Consider the following 15,156-nt stretch of genomic DNA (forward strand, 5'->3'; position numbering starts at 1 on the left):
ATAGCCCAAGTGGCAATTACCGGCATTACGCACACCTGGGGCTCTTAAAGGCACATACACCACAGTTATACCTACCAATTTTTAATTGGCATCATCCTTTTCCAGCGCTCTAATAGTTTTGTTGATCAATACCGCCCACCCCCCCTTTCTTTCCTTCCCTTCCGTATCTTTCCTGAATATCTTGTAGCCAGGAATATTAAGTTCGCAATCCTCTCCTTCTGTGAGCCACTATATCATAGACCCATGTAGAGACTTGTGCCTGCAGCTCACCAACCTTATTTATCATGCTATGTGCATTTGTACACTACAAACTGATCTTAGACTGCTCGCAATTTGCCCCCTGTCTGATCCCTCCTGTTTCTGAACTATTCTTTACTATAGTGCTATTTGTCTCTCCCAGTCCTCTGTGCACCTTGTTTCTCCTCTCTAATGTTTGATCCTGGTGCCCATTCACTTGCCAAATTAGTTTAAACCCTCCCCCAAAGCACTAGTTAACCTCCCCGTGAGGGCATTGGTCTCAGCTCTATTGAGGTGCAACCCGTCCATCTTGAACAGATCCCTCCTGCCCCAGAACTGGTCCCCATGCCCAAGATTCTGAAGCCTTCCCTCCTGCACCATTTTTCCAGCCACACATTAACCTGGCTTATCCTACTATTCCTACACTCACTAGCTCGTGGCACTTGGAGTAAACCAGAGATTACTAACTTTTGAGGTCCTGCTTTTGAACTTCCTCCCTAGCTCCTGAAACTCTGACTGCGGGGCCTCAACCCTTTTCCTTCCTATGTCATTGGTTTGAACATGGATCACAACTTCTGGCTGTTCCCCTTCCCCCTCAAAATGTTCTGCACTCTCTCAGTAATGCCACATCTTAGATATAATGAATTAAATGCATCAATTGACATTGTAGTGACTGTACATTTTTAAATGGTAAGAAATGCACAAGTCATTGTGCAGTATCATTTTAATGGAATGAAGAGATGTGTGCCGGATAGATATGAAATGGATGTAATTGCTGTTTCAAATGCATTCTCTGAAACCTTTTGTTAGCTGTCAAAAGTTGTGATTTATCCAGGAAAGCTTTGCTAAGCATCACCCTACCCAGTGAAAATTATTCACCCAATTTAATTCACACTGGGAAAAAAGTTATTTCAGTATAAGGATTACATTTGCAAGGGATGTGTTTTCAAAGCATTTGCAATTTGTTTTTCTATAGTGATGTCAGATTACAAAATGGAGAATTAGTCTATTCCAATTGCCGTTATATGAAGTGCGAAGTAAAGCACTAATTGTAGCAAGACTCTGGAATAAGGTGCACTGGTAAATTATTAACAGATAATTTCTTATTGAAGATCGAAGTGATACAAGATAGTTCAATATCATGTCAATGGCAGATCCAGTAGTTTAAAAAAAATGTTTTATCTGATCCTGGCATAGTACATTTGGCTGATGATCTGCAACACTGAAAGCGCTACAAAATATTTTACATGTATTCATTCCAGAAATCTTGCCTTGCTGATATAATTAGAGGTGGAATGTTAGTGTGCATCTTTGGGAATCTGTTAATGACCAAATTATATCACCCTTTGTGATTAAATCATTTGAAATATGGGGTTGCCCTCACTTGTGCTCCTTAGTTACCACAACATTGCTGCTTGAGAGCTTCAAGGTTTTGTTTAATCTCTTTAAGTGAGTGACCAAGTATCTGAACTTGTCAATGGGATGTTCATTTGCTCCCAGAATTTTCTGCTACATATGTTCCTGGTAGGTTTATAAAAAATAATGAAGACTTGCAAGATGCTGCTATTTATGTTATGCAGAAGACTAATACTTATATTGAAGGTCATACAACAGGACCTAAACGTACAGATTCTCATTACCATCACATTGCTAGTCTTACCTCATCTCTACTTATAAGGTATATTAGAAGCTGTAGGGGTGTAGATTAGCATTTTTTGTTTTGCAAAACTGCCTACTTGTATCTGAAGGCTTACTATTTTGATTTATATTAATGATTGCATCAATATTCTTAAATCAACATTATTCACCCAATATCATCATAGAGAATTAATAGAGGCGTTCAAAATTATGAGGTGTTTTGATAATGTAGATAGGGAGAAACTGTTTCCACTGGCAGGAGGATCGATAACCAGAGGACACAGATTTTAGATAATTGGCAAAAAATCGAAGGGGGCAAATGAGGAGAATTTTTTTTACTCAGTACGTTGTTATGATCTGGAATGTACTGCCCGAAAGGATGGTAGAAGCAGATTCAATGGTAAATAGGGAATTGGATGTATACTTGAAAAGGAAAAATCTGTAGGGTTAGGGGGAAAGAACAATGGAGTGGGGCTAATTGGATAGCTCTTTCAAAGAGCCGGCACAGGCATAATGGGCCAAATGGCCTCCTTTTGTGGTATACGAGTCTATGATTTAGCTACATTAAGAAATGCTGACCAGCCACTCACTTATGGTACTTTGCAGCATAATTTCAGGACAGCTTTGCTGGTGTGGAGGAGCCTCACCAGGTGAGGAGTGCAAGGTGCAGAATCAGGGAGACAGCGTTCGAGCCCTATCTCTAACCCACAGTCACATCAACAGCAGAGACTTGCAATTTTTGCCCTCATTTCTTATACACAATCCTTGTACATGGATACCATAAACTAGCTTATATTGAGCAGCTAACTTTCCAAGCAACTGATGTTTGCCAGCAAAGCCAGCTGTGTTGAATTCAGTATTTGATGTCTGGTATCTTGAATGTAGTAGCGACGTTAAATGTATTCAAGCGAAGCACACTGAATATACAAAGGGTATGGTATAACATGATATGAAAGCAAAAGTCAGGTTTTATAAGGTACACACTGTACTAACAGCTTTCTATTTCACAGGTGCTAAAAAGGAAGAAACTGCATTGATGAATGGACTGACTGTGAACTTGCATCTCCTGCTGGTGAGAAGTCATTTTTACTGCACTTCATTTTGAAAAATCATGCAATTAGACTCTAATACATTGAAGAGCTGGTACACCCTAACTACTTGCATTACAATCATTTCTTCTTTTCTTACACTGTGCATCATGTGGAGGTCACCTACCCAACTGGGAAAAATTACAGGGGTGCTTGTCTCAATTACCTTTTTGTAATTCAATTTTAGCAATATTAAAAACAGTGCAATGAAAATATGAGCGACACAAAAAACTACTGCCTCCTATTGCCATAGCAGTATACACCACATGCACAGTCCAGATATTACCTGCCATTATTTATTGCACAGGTACAGATCCATCAGAACTAAAAATAACCACCAAGAAAGGCCACCAAAAGCAGTCTTCTAAAAGCAGTTTTGTCCTTTTTTAAAAACAATTTTCTTCTCCTCTCCCACTTTTATTCTTCTTTACCTTCTTTTGTTGTGCTTTTCTTCTCTTTCTTTTTTTCTCCCTAGTACAATTCTGGTAACTGTACTACAGTAAGGATATCCAGGCAAAGAACTACAATCCTAAAGTGGGTGCACGAACAGAGAGACCTGGGGGTATATGTACACAAATCGTTGAAGGTGGCAGGGCAGGTTGAGAAAGCAGTTAAAAAGGCTTACGGGATCCTATGCGTCATGAATAGAGGTATAGAGTACAAAAGCATGGAAATTATGATGAACCTGTATAAAACACTGGTTCGGCCCCAACTGGAGTATTGTGTCCAATTCTAGGCACTGCACTTTAGGAAGGATGTGAAGGCCTTAGAGAGGGTGCAGAGAAGATTTACGAGAATTATTCCACGGATGAGGGACTTCAGTTACGTGGATAGACTGGAGAAGCTGGGGTTGTTCTCCTTAGAGCAGAGAAGATTGAGAGGAGATTTGATAGAGGTGTTCAAAATCATGAGGGGTCTGGACAGTGTAGATAGAGAGAAATTGTTCCCATTGGCAAAAGGGTCGAGAACTAGAGGACACAGATTTAAGGTGATTAAGGTGAAGAACCAAAGGCGACATGAGGAAAAACTTTTTTACGCAGCGAGTGGTTGGGATCTGGAATGCACTGCCTGAAAGGGTGGTAGAGGCAGATTCAATCGTGGCTTTCAAAAGGGAATTGGATAAGTACCTGAAGGAAAAAAAATTGCAGAGCTACAGGGAAAGAGCAGGGGAGTGGGACTAGCTGAAGTGCTCTTGCAGAGAGCTGGCACGGGCTCGACGAGCCGAATAACCTTCATTCATGCTGTAACCATTCTATGATTCAATGAATGTAGAAAGGGGCATCCAAAACTAATACATAGCTTAAGGCCTCGGAGCTGTGAGACATTGCTGAAGAGCCTGTGATTGTTTACTCTGGAAAGGCTATGGGGAGATATTATTTGAGAATTCAAGATGCTCATGGGAATAGATAAATTGAACCAAGTAATATGTTTGAGATTGCCACAAACTGTAGAATCAAGTCACATAGGCTCAAGTTTGGAAGAGGGAAGGTTCGTAGATGATTCAGACTTAACTACTTTACATGGAGGATGGTGAACCTGTGGAATAGTCTGTCTCATGAGGCAGTGAAGAATGATAGTGTAGAAAAATATAAAAGCAGAGTTGGATAAATAATTAAAGAAAGGGGCAACTTGAGGGGTATTAGTTTTTGCGATCAGTTTGATGGACCATATTCTTTTCCAATCCAGTGCATCCCTGTATTTTTGTTATCCTCTTTCCTTTCCTTCTTTCTCTCTTTTTCTTTGTCCTCAGCACACAGGTGCTGGTTGCCTTCTGGTACCTCATCCAAATGGCCAATCTTCATGGAACTTAGATAGTGGGCTAGACCTTGACTTTGTGTGATAGCGTAAAATGGGCGATAGCGAGTCAACAGCCCGTTTACATCTCTCCCGACGTCAATGGAAATAAAAATTTGGAGAGATGTAAAATGGGCTGCCGGTTCATTATCACCCACTTTACACGATCAGAAGTGTAGTCATGTAGTTCTGGAAGTACCAGAAGGCAACCATCACCTGTATCCTTTTCTGTTCCTAAAATGTATTGGAGGTGGGGAATTCTTTTTATTACTAAAAATGGAAGAATTATTTTTTTTCCTAATTACAACCTGCTAATAGAATTGGGGAAATTTCAATACACCATGTGGCTACCATTCAGTACGGCGTTCCTGCGCTGCTGCTCACTTCTCCGACTGAAGCTGTCCACATTCATCCCATCTCCATTTTCCTTCACCATATCCTTCAGTGTCCTTTACAAGTCATTTCCCTCATAAATGTTATGATTGACTTTGCTTTAACTGGTAGTATGGCTTTCAATAATCTAACACTTTTTATTTTAAAAATGTCCTTTATTCTCACCCCAGTTACTGATCAGTGGAAATAATCTTTCACTAATTTATTTCCTCTAACCTTTTCAAAATTTTGATCACTTCTACTAGATCTTACCTTAACTTTATTTGCTCCAGTGAATGCAGCCCATTTTTCAAGTCTCTCATTATCATGTTCTCAAATGATGATGAGAGACTTGAAAAGCAGGTTTTACTCACTGGAAGAAATCATATCCCTGGTGTCACCTTGATGAATCTGCATTGTGCCTTTTCTGTGGCTCCAATATCCGTTTTATAATGAGGTACCCTAAGCCAAACACAATACTACAACTGTGGTTAGCAAGTGTCTGGTACTGATTTCTGAAAATCTCTTTGTGTTTCTATTTGGTGGCCCCCATACATAAAACCTATGTGACATTTTCATGGCTTTCTCCACCTATAATTCTGCTTTTAAAGATCTTTGTATCTATTCTCCACAAACTTTGTTCTTCCACTAAAATTAATTTTCCTGTCCTATTTTCTCATGTCCATTCTCATGCCATTTTCTTACGTCCATAACACAAGGCCAGAACATGTACTAAATGAGCTTACCCTTCAAACATCCTTATCCTTCATTTAGTACCGGGCTAATTTTTCAGATGTATGGTATTGACAGGGAGCCTGGCCTGCAGGTCGTGCATGTTGGGAGCTTGTGAGCACGTGGTCCACAATTTTTCATTTATTACAATTAATAAACAGAAAATTATGGGTAGCCTGCCCTGATAGACAAGGCCAGCAGGCCAGGCTCCCTGTTGGTAACATGCATTTGTAAAATAGGCCCACTTAAATCAGCTCGTGTTTAGAAAGTTGAGCTGCAACAGAAGTGTTAGATTCCATTGGAGCTGTGTTCTTTTTTCCCAAACCATATTTGTGACCAGAATAATGGGGTAGAGTTTCAACATTGGGTGCACATTACGCCTATTTTGAAAAGTATTTTGTTTCTCCCCCCCCCGAGTTTCCACTCAAGCACATTTGCAGATCGCTGAATGCAAAATTTGCCATGAACCAGCGCATTTTAAAACATAATTTTAAAAAGAAATTGCTGTAAAAAAATTCCTTGATATATGCAAGAGTGATAATTTGATAAAGTTTGACGGCACGGTGGCATAGTGGTTAGCACTGTTGCCTCACAGCGCCAGGGACCCGGGTTCGAATCCGGCCTCGGGCGACTGTCTGTGTGGAGTTTGCACATTCTCCCCGTGTTTGCGTGGGTTTCCTCCGGGTGCTCCGGTTTCCTCCCACAGTCCAAAGATGTGCGGGTTAGGATGATTGGCTATGATAAATTGACCCTTAGTGTTAGGGGGGATTAAATACGTGGGGTTACGGGGATCGGGTGGGATATGTGTCGGTGCAGGCTCGATGGGCCGAAATGGCCTCTATCTGCACTGTGGGGTTTCTGTGATTCTGTGTGACTAATACAGCTGAAAATGGGTTTATCACAAAAAATTAGGCATTTTAAATCACAGTGTCAATTCAACATCTGTGATTAACCCAAATTTAAATGACTGAAAATGACTTTTAAAAATAAACAAAACTATTTTCTAGTTAGATTGGCCTATAGTCGTGGGTTCCCTAGTAAACTTAACAAAAATCCAGTCAAAACCTTTCAAAAGGTTGTCCTTGTGCCCAAAAGTTTCAGCTTAATTTTTGGAGCTTCCTCGAAGGCCCGCAAACGAGCGCGATTAGTGGAAACTCCCAACGGTGATTAATTCACCCTGGGGGCATGGCCACTTCTGTGGACGAAGCTTGCTTCTAGCGCGATGTTTAAAAAACTACTGCAAAAAATCGCGGAAACTCGGGTGGCGCTGAACGCAATTTGCACTTAAAATTCTGCGATCTTTTGCGCCGGCTGAGCAAAAAAAACCGCAATCGAGCGGAAACTCCAGACGAAAAATAAAAATGACAGCGGAGAAGGCAATAGAGCAAGGTAGCAGTGGGGGAATTAAAAACCAGAGCGTGTCAGGAAGGGACAGAATGTATAATGATAAAGGTAAAGTAGTAAAAGGGGTAAAAGCAGGAATAAATTGTCAGAAAACATATTTGAAAGTTCTTTATCTGAATGCACGCAGCATTCGTAACAAAAATGACGAGTTGACGGTAGAAATAACTACACATGGGTATTATCTGGTGCCCATTATGGAAACATGGCTGCAAGATAATCATGACTGGGAACTAAACATACAAGGGTATTTGACAATTAGGAAGGACAGACAGGAAGGAAAGGGAGGTGGGGTTGCTATGTTAATCAAGGATGGAATCACTGCAATAGTCAGAAATTATATTGGGTCAAAGGGTCAGGATAGTGAAATAGTTTGGGTGGAGATAAGGAATAAGAAGGGGAAAAAGTCACTAGTGGGCGTAGTCTATAGGCCTCCTAACAGTTGCAACTCTGTTGGTCGGAGTATAAATCAGGAAATAGTTGGGGCTTGTAATAAGGGAACAGCTATAATCATGGGGGATTTTAACTTTCATATTGACTGGACTAATCAAATTGGGCATGGCAGCCTTGAGGAAGAGTTCATAGAGTGTATTAGGGACGGGTTCCTTGAGCAGTATGTAACTGAACCAACCAGGGGACAGGCAATCTTAGATCTGGTCCTGTGTAATGAAACAGGATTAATAAAAAATGTCCTAGTAAAGGATCCCCTTGGAATGAGTGGTTGAATTCCAAATTCAGTTTGAGGGTGAGAGAGTTGGATCTCAAACCAGCATACTGAGCTTAAATAAAGGAGACTATGAAGGTATGAGAGTAGAATTGACTAAAGTGGACTGGGAAAACAGATTAAAGTGTAAGTCGGTACAAGAGCAGTGGTCTACATTCAAGGAGATATTTCACATCTTTCAAGATAAATATATTCCACTGAGGAAAAAGGGGAGTAAAAGAAAAGACAGCCATCCGTGGCTTAGTAAAGTAATAAAGGATAGTATCCAACTGAAAACAAGGGCATATAAAGTAGCCAAATCTAGTGGGAGGATAGAAGATTGGGAAGCATTTAAAAGCCAGCAAACAATAACTAAAAGATTAATTAAGAAAGGGAAGATAGATTATGAAAGTAAACTAGCAAAAAATATAAAAACAGACAGCAAGAGTTTCTACAGCTATATAAAAAGAAAAAGGGTGGCTAAAGTGAACGTTGGTCCCTTAGAGGATGGGACCGGGAAACTAGTGGTGGGGAACATGGAGATGGCAAAGACGCTGAACAAATATTTTGTATCAGTCTTTACAGTAGAGGACACTAAAAATATCCCAACACTGGATAAACAGGGGGCAATGGGGTGGGGAGGAGCTAAAGACGATTAAAATCACTAAAGAGATGGTACTCAGTAAAATAATGGGACTTAAGGTGGATAAATCCCCCGGACCTGATGGCCTACATCCTAGGGTCTTGAGAGAAGTGGCGGTAGGGATTGTGGATGCATTGGTGATTATTTTCCAGAACTCCCTGGACTCAGGAAAGGTCCCGGCAGATTGGAAAACTGCTAATGTAACACCCTTATTTAAGAAGGGAAGTAGACAAAAAGCTGGAAACTATAGACCAGTTAGCCTAACATCTGTGGTTGGCAAAATGTTGGAGTCCATTATTAAGGAAACAGCAACAGAGCATTTGGATAAACATAATTTAATAGGACAGAGTCAGCATGGTTTTATGAAGGGGAAGTCATGTTTGACAAATTTGCTCGAATTCTTTGAGGATGTAACATACAGGGTGGATAAAGGGGAACCAGTGGATGTAGTGTATTTGGAATTCCAAAAGGCATTTGACAAGGTTCCACACAAAAGATTACTGATGAAGATAAGAAATCATTGGATTGGGGGTAATATACTGGCATGGGTGGAAGATTGGCTATCTAACAGAAAACAAAGAGTTGGGATAAATGGTTCATTCTCGGGCTGGCAATCAGTAACTAGTGGTGTTCCGCAAGGGTCAGTGCTGGGACCCCAACTCTTTACAATCTATATTAACGATTTGGAGGAAGGGACCGAGTGCATAATATCCAAGTTTGCCGACGATACAAAGATGGGAGGGAAAGCAATGAGTGAGGATGACATAAAAAACCTGCAAAAGGACATAGACAGGCTAAGTGAGTGGGCAGAGATTTGGCAGATGCAATATAATGTTGGAAAGTGTGAGGTTATGCGCTTTGGCAGAAAAAATCAAAGAGCAAGTTATTATCTAAATGGAAAGAAACTGTAAAGTGCTACAGTACAAAGGGATCTGGGGGTCCTGGTGCATGAAACACAAAAAGTTAGTATGCAGGTGCAGCAGGTGATCAGGAAGGCCAATGGAATCTTGGCTTTTATTGCAAGGGGGATGGAGTATAAAAACAGGGAAGTCTTGCTGCAGTTATACAGGGTATTGGTGAGGCCACACCTAGAATACTGCGTGCAGTTTTGGTTTCCATATTTAAGAAAAGATATACTTGCTCTCGAGGCGGTTCAGAGAAGGTTCACTCGGTTGATTCCGGAGATGAGGGGGTTGACGTATGAGGAAAGGTTGAGTAGGTTGGGACTCTACTCATTGGAGTTCAGAAGAATGAGATGCGATCTTATCGAAACATATAAGATTGTGAGGGGGCTTGATCGGGTGGATGCCGGGAGGATGTTTCCACTGATGGGTGAGACTAGAACTAGGGGGCATAATCTAAGAATAAGGGGCTGCCCTTTCAAAACTGAGATGAGGAGAAACTTCTTCACTCAGAGGGTAGTAAATCTATGGAATTTGCTACCCCAGAGTGCTGTGGAAGCTGCAACATTAAATAAATTTAAAATGGAGATAGACAGTTTCCTAGCAGATAAGGGAATAAGGGGTTATGGGGAGAGGGCAGCGAAGTGGACGTGAGTCTAGATTCGGGTCAGCCATGATCCTATTGAATGGCGGAGCAGGCCCGAGGGGCCGTATGGCCTACTCCTGCTCCTACTTCTTATGTTCTTATGCAAGTGTATGTTGTCTAGATTTTGATTTGAGTGCTACGCCTTTAAAACTCAGTCATTGTGTATTTTAGCAACCAGCTAAAGGCAAAGTCTTGGACTCAGTTTTTTTGTTATCATCTCCCTAGTAACAGCCTGGAGAGGAGGTCTAATGCACAGGCCCAGAAACTTGGCTGCGCAGAGCCTGTATTTTGGGTACGATATTGCTTCAAATGTGGGGGACAGGATGTGCGCGCTCATTATGAGCCGGAAGTGCGCCACTCGCTATATTGTTAAAGTCCAAAATATCAGTGTGCAGTGCCCATGCCTGAAACAGGCATTAGACCCTTTGGGGGCGATTTTCCTGGAGCCATCAGGCGGGCTTTCAGGCATGTGGGGGGGAAAAAAAAAAAAAAAAAAAAAAAAATCGCAAAAATAGGTGGTTGCGACTCCCTGCCTGATTCCCCACCCCGTCCGATTTTCACCCAGGCGTTTCTGTCCGACCCGAATCAGTCCCGCATGCAGCAGGCGGGACTGGTCTTCAGGCACCTTAATCACCAATAATTGGCATCTATAATGCCATTTTAAGGGGCCCTTGCTATTTTCAGCCTTTTCCCATGTTAATCACGCCTGGTGGGAACCCCGCTGATGAAACCTGGTGTGAACAACATCAGATTGCTGACTATCAGCTGCAGGTCAATCAGGAAAGAAGAGATTTAATCAGACATCATTTGTAGGTTGCAGGACCTTGTTGTTTCAGGCTTGGGGCAACTTATTCCAGGCTTAACCACAGCTGTGGAAGGTTGGAGTCTAACACTTTTCCAGTGTGAGCTCCTGGGAAGCCCCTCTCACCACCCTCACTCAGCGCTTCCTCAACGGAGGCATCTACCAGAAGCATGGGAGGCCTTTTTTTCCTTCCCTTCTTGGCATTAGAGGATCTCCAGCAGCAGAGGTGGCAACAGCAGATCCAGCAACAACAGCAGCACCAGCAACAACAGCACCAGCAACAGCAGCAGCAGCAGGAGCGACAGGCTGCGGCTCACCCATCTGAGGCAGCACAGGCCAGAAGGGGCCAGCGCATGGAAGGCCGTCAGTGCAGGAGATACCCCCCAAACAGGGTCTATAGACACAGGGTCAGCTACCTCAACATGACTGAGCAGCAGTGCCAAAGGCGGCTCCGACTTTCGAGAGAGGTAGTGACTGACATCTGCGCAATGCTACAGCAAGACCTGGAGCCCAGAGCAGCAGGTCGACACTCCTTACCAGTGGCCATCAAAGTCACCACCGCACTCAACTTTTTTGCCTCAGGCTCCTTCCAGGGATCAGCAGCAGACATCAGCAGCATCTCCCAGGCGGCCGCACACACTTGCATCACGCAGGTAACCGATGCCCTCTTTGCCCTCGCGCACAATCACATCCATTTCACAAGAGGGCGCGAGCGCTTGGATTAGCTCATCTGGCAGACTTTCCAAGGGTGCAGGGCATCATTGACTGCACACATGTGGCCCTTAGGGCACCCCATCACAATCCAGGAGTTTTTGTCAACCGCAAGGGCTTCCACTCCCTTAACGTTCAGCTGGTGTATGAGCACAGGAAGGAGATTTTGCATGTTTGTGCCAAGTACCCTGGCAGCTGCCATGACTCCTTCATACTGCGCCAGTCTACTGTGCCTCCGCTATTCAGGCCGCCAGACGAACTTCAGGGATGGCTATTTGGAGACAAGGGCTATCCCCTGCGGACTTGGCTAATGACGCCATTGAGGAGACCAACCAACGAAGCTGAGGAGCGCTACAATTCCAGCCACATTTCCAGCAGATGCATTATCGAGCAAGCCATCGGATTGCTGAAGATGCGCTTCAGATGCCTGGATAGATCAGGTGGAGCCCTGCAGTACTCAGCAGCCAGGGTCTCCATACTCGTCGTGGTTTGCTGTGTACTTCACAACATGGCACAGCGTCGTGGCTTGCAGATTCCTCAGGACCAAGTGGCTCCTCACAGACCCGCCTCGGATGTAGATGATGCTGAGGAGGAGGAGAAGGGCGAAAACGACCATCCTGCAGAGGCCCAGCAACCAGCGTCACCATTATGCGAGAACATTGCTGCCCGGGATGGAAGGAACGCACTCATCCTGGCCAGATTTGTTTAGCCTAGTACATCAAACACTGTAGCCTCGCTGCTTCTTACCTGAGCATTGACAATGGCCAAACCCTACGCATTCCTACCTATTTGACCAGCATCCTGACAACTGCAAGTAATCCTAAGGCCTCAATGTGAAATCCCCATTTGCCAAATGGCACACGCCACAACTGCAGCAGTTGCCATCAGATTTTTTATAAACAAGATGCTGATGACATAATAACTATATACAACATTTTTCACCTAAGTGATTAGTCGTGATTCATTTTTCTCTTACGCGTGCTCCTACGTAATGATTCCCCTGTGGCTTCAGCAGATTTGGAGGTCCCTTGCTGAGTTTCCTGCTTCTCCTGTTGCGACACCTTTGGCGGGCATCCTCTGGGGTGGCGAGCATGTGAGGGCTCACCAGCCATCTGCTGCGCCTACGGCTGTGCAGGAGTTGAAACATCTATCTCCGTTGGGTGTGGACTCCGGCAGGGCTCTGACCAAGGGCTCTGCAGTGGCATGGAAGTGTGAGCGCATGGAGAGGAGCCCCCACTTCCTTGAGGTGTGCCAACAACCTCCCTCTCATGGGTCAGGTCCCCCTCAGCGCTTGCAAGTGGCTGGAGAGCACCTTGCTGCACATCAGGGGGGCCATGGGGACCCGTATCTGCACTGGAAGTCCTACTCAGAAGGACTTCCATGAAGGTCTGGTTTCTGTGTTCAATAGATGCCCATCACTCCTCAAGAGATGTCATTCTATTCTAAACACTCACCATATTTTCCATACCCTGGCGACTAAGCTCCTCCATGGCCGTAGCCCTCCTCTCCTCGGCCGTAGCCCTCCTCTCCTCTACCGTAGCCATCCTCTCCTCTACGGTAGCCAGCCTTACCACGGAGGTAGCAATCTTTTCCACGGAGGTAGACATCCTTTCCGTGGTGATGCGTTCATGCGCCAATGACTCCACTAAGGCTCTGCTCATGTTCACTATGGACTCATCCATTCGCTCCACACTCGCAGCAACCCTGGAGACAAAACCTGCCAGAGACTCCTGCATCTCTGCATGGAGATCCATCACCTCTTCTCTTGCGGATGGACCCAGAGGCAGAGGGTCGACATGCAACTGAGCTGAGCTGGCAGAGTCCTGCGCCCTCCGACGAGGACTCTCCACTGCTGTCCCTGTCTCCACAATCTGCTGATGCTCACTTGTGAGCTGTGAAACACCAGATGACAACACTACTCTATGTCCGAAGGTCCCGCCGAGGTGTGAGTGTCTGCGCTGGTGCTGGGTGTGCTTACTTCTGCTGACACTGTGCCCTCAGAGGTTGGAGCTTCCTCTGAGGAGTCTGGCTGCTCAGAGCCTCTTCCTCCTCCACAGTGGGGACGGGGGCTCTGGATGGTCCTGTGGGGGAGTAAAGGAAAGAGTTAGAGATGTGATGCCAAGGTTACATGCACATTGGATTTTGCAGATGTTCATAAGTCCATATGATGTAGCTTCAGAATCATAACAGCAACTCATGCTATGTCAATGAGAGAGATGGAAAACTATTCTGTCACCAGCTTGCGGGACTGCCCCTGTCTCTCCTTCCCCAACTTCCGCAGCCACATCAGCCCCGACAATTTCCAGCACTCCTTCCTCCCAGGGGGTCAGGTGGGCTATTGAGGGTGGGCCTCCTCTAGTCCTGGCTCACTCTCTGTTGTTGTGAGCTCTCTTTTCCTGCAATGAGGGAGACAAGTGGAGGTTGAGTGAGAATGAAGGAGTGAGTGTACAGATTGCATAACATAGATACTTAGAGGGAGACAAAGATGGTGTGAGGCTGCAAGACCAAGGGTCCTCCCTGTGTGTTGTCAGTTGTGTTCAAAGCATCAGAGTGAGAGGGAGTGTGAGGGCTGCATGGTGGAATAGTTATGTGAATGTCAGGACGAGGCTGGTTCTGGACCCAAGTGCAGACAGACGAGGCGAGAAGCAGGTATGCAGTCTTAAATAAAAGTACCTTACTAGAATCACACAGGTAAACAGTTACAAACATAGGAGCTCAAGACAAGCTACCACTAGGCAACGGCTTGTCAAGACTGAGCACAGAGGGAAGAAACCACAGAATTTAAATACAAGCAAAAACAGGTGAAACCAATAAACCTGATAAAAAGGCAGTTAAGTAAACTAGTAACAATTTAGCAAAGGGAAACAAACAAGTGAAGGTGCCATCTAGGGGTTACTGAGGGAACTAACCGGCACCCTCACAGGACCCCCCTCCCCTAGGAACGGCTCCTGACGTTCCTCCTGGACGATCAGGGTGGCGATGGCGAAAATCCCTGATGAGTTCAGGATCCAAAATGTCCCGGGCCGGAACCCAGGAACGCTCTTCAGGACCATAACCCTCCCAGTCGACCAGGTATTGAATGCACCTCCTAACCCGGCGACTATCAAGGAGGCGACGGACAGTGTAGGCTTGCTGACCGTCAATCATGCGGGGCAGGCGGGGAGGTCTGGAAGCAGGAACCAAGGGACTGGTAAGTACCGGCTTGAGGTGAGAGACGTGGAACGTGGGATGTATCTTCATCGACCGAGGAAGGAGGAGCCGGTAGGCCACAGGGTTTACTTTTTCCAAAATCCTAAAAGGTCCAATGAACCGGGGAGCCAACTTGCGGGACTCCACATGGAGTGGACGATTCCGGGTAGACAGCCAGACCTTCTGTCCGGTCCGGAACCGAGGAGCTGGGCGGCGGTGTCGGTCAGCCTGCACTTTCTGCCGAGAAGAAGCGAGTTGCAAGGCGGATCGGACCCTCCTCCAGGTACGGCGGCAGCGT

General features: G+C 44.8%; 1 protein-coding gene across 1 annotated transcript in view; it reads left to right on the forward strand.

Moving 5' to 3' along the window:
- The window catches only part of kynu (kynureninase), a 242,978-nt gene that overhangs the window by 86,534 nt on the left and 141,288 nt on the right, over window positions 1-15,156 (forward strand). The window contains exon 4 of the mRNA XM_085986656.1: window positions 2,886-2,947. Within this exon, the coding sequence (XP_085842782.1) occupies window positions 2,886-2,947 (62 nt within the window). The remainder of the gene's footprint in view (window positions 1-2,885; window positions 2,948-15,156) is intronic.

This window comes from Somniosus microcephalus, chromosome 4, assembly GCF_052327205.1.
Source record: "Somniosus microcephalus isolate GS21.2 chromosome 4, FLI_Smic_1.0, whole genome shotgun sequence".
NCBI classification, from domain to species: Eukaryota; Metazoa; Chordata; class Chondrichthyes; order Squaliformes; family Somniosidae; genus Somniosus; species Somniosus microcephalus.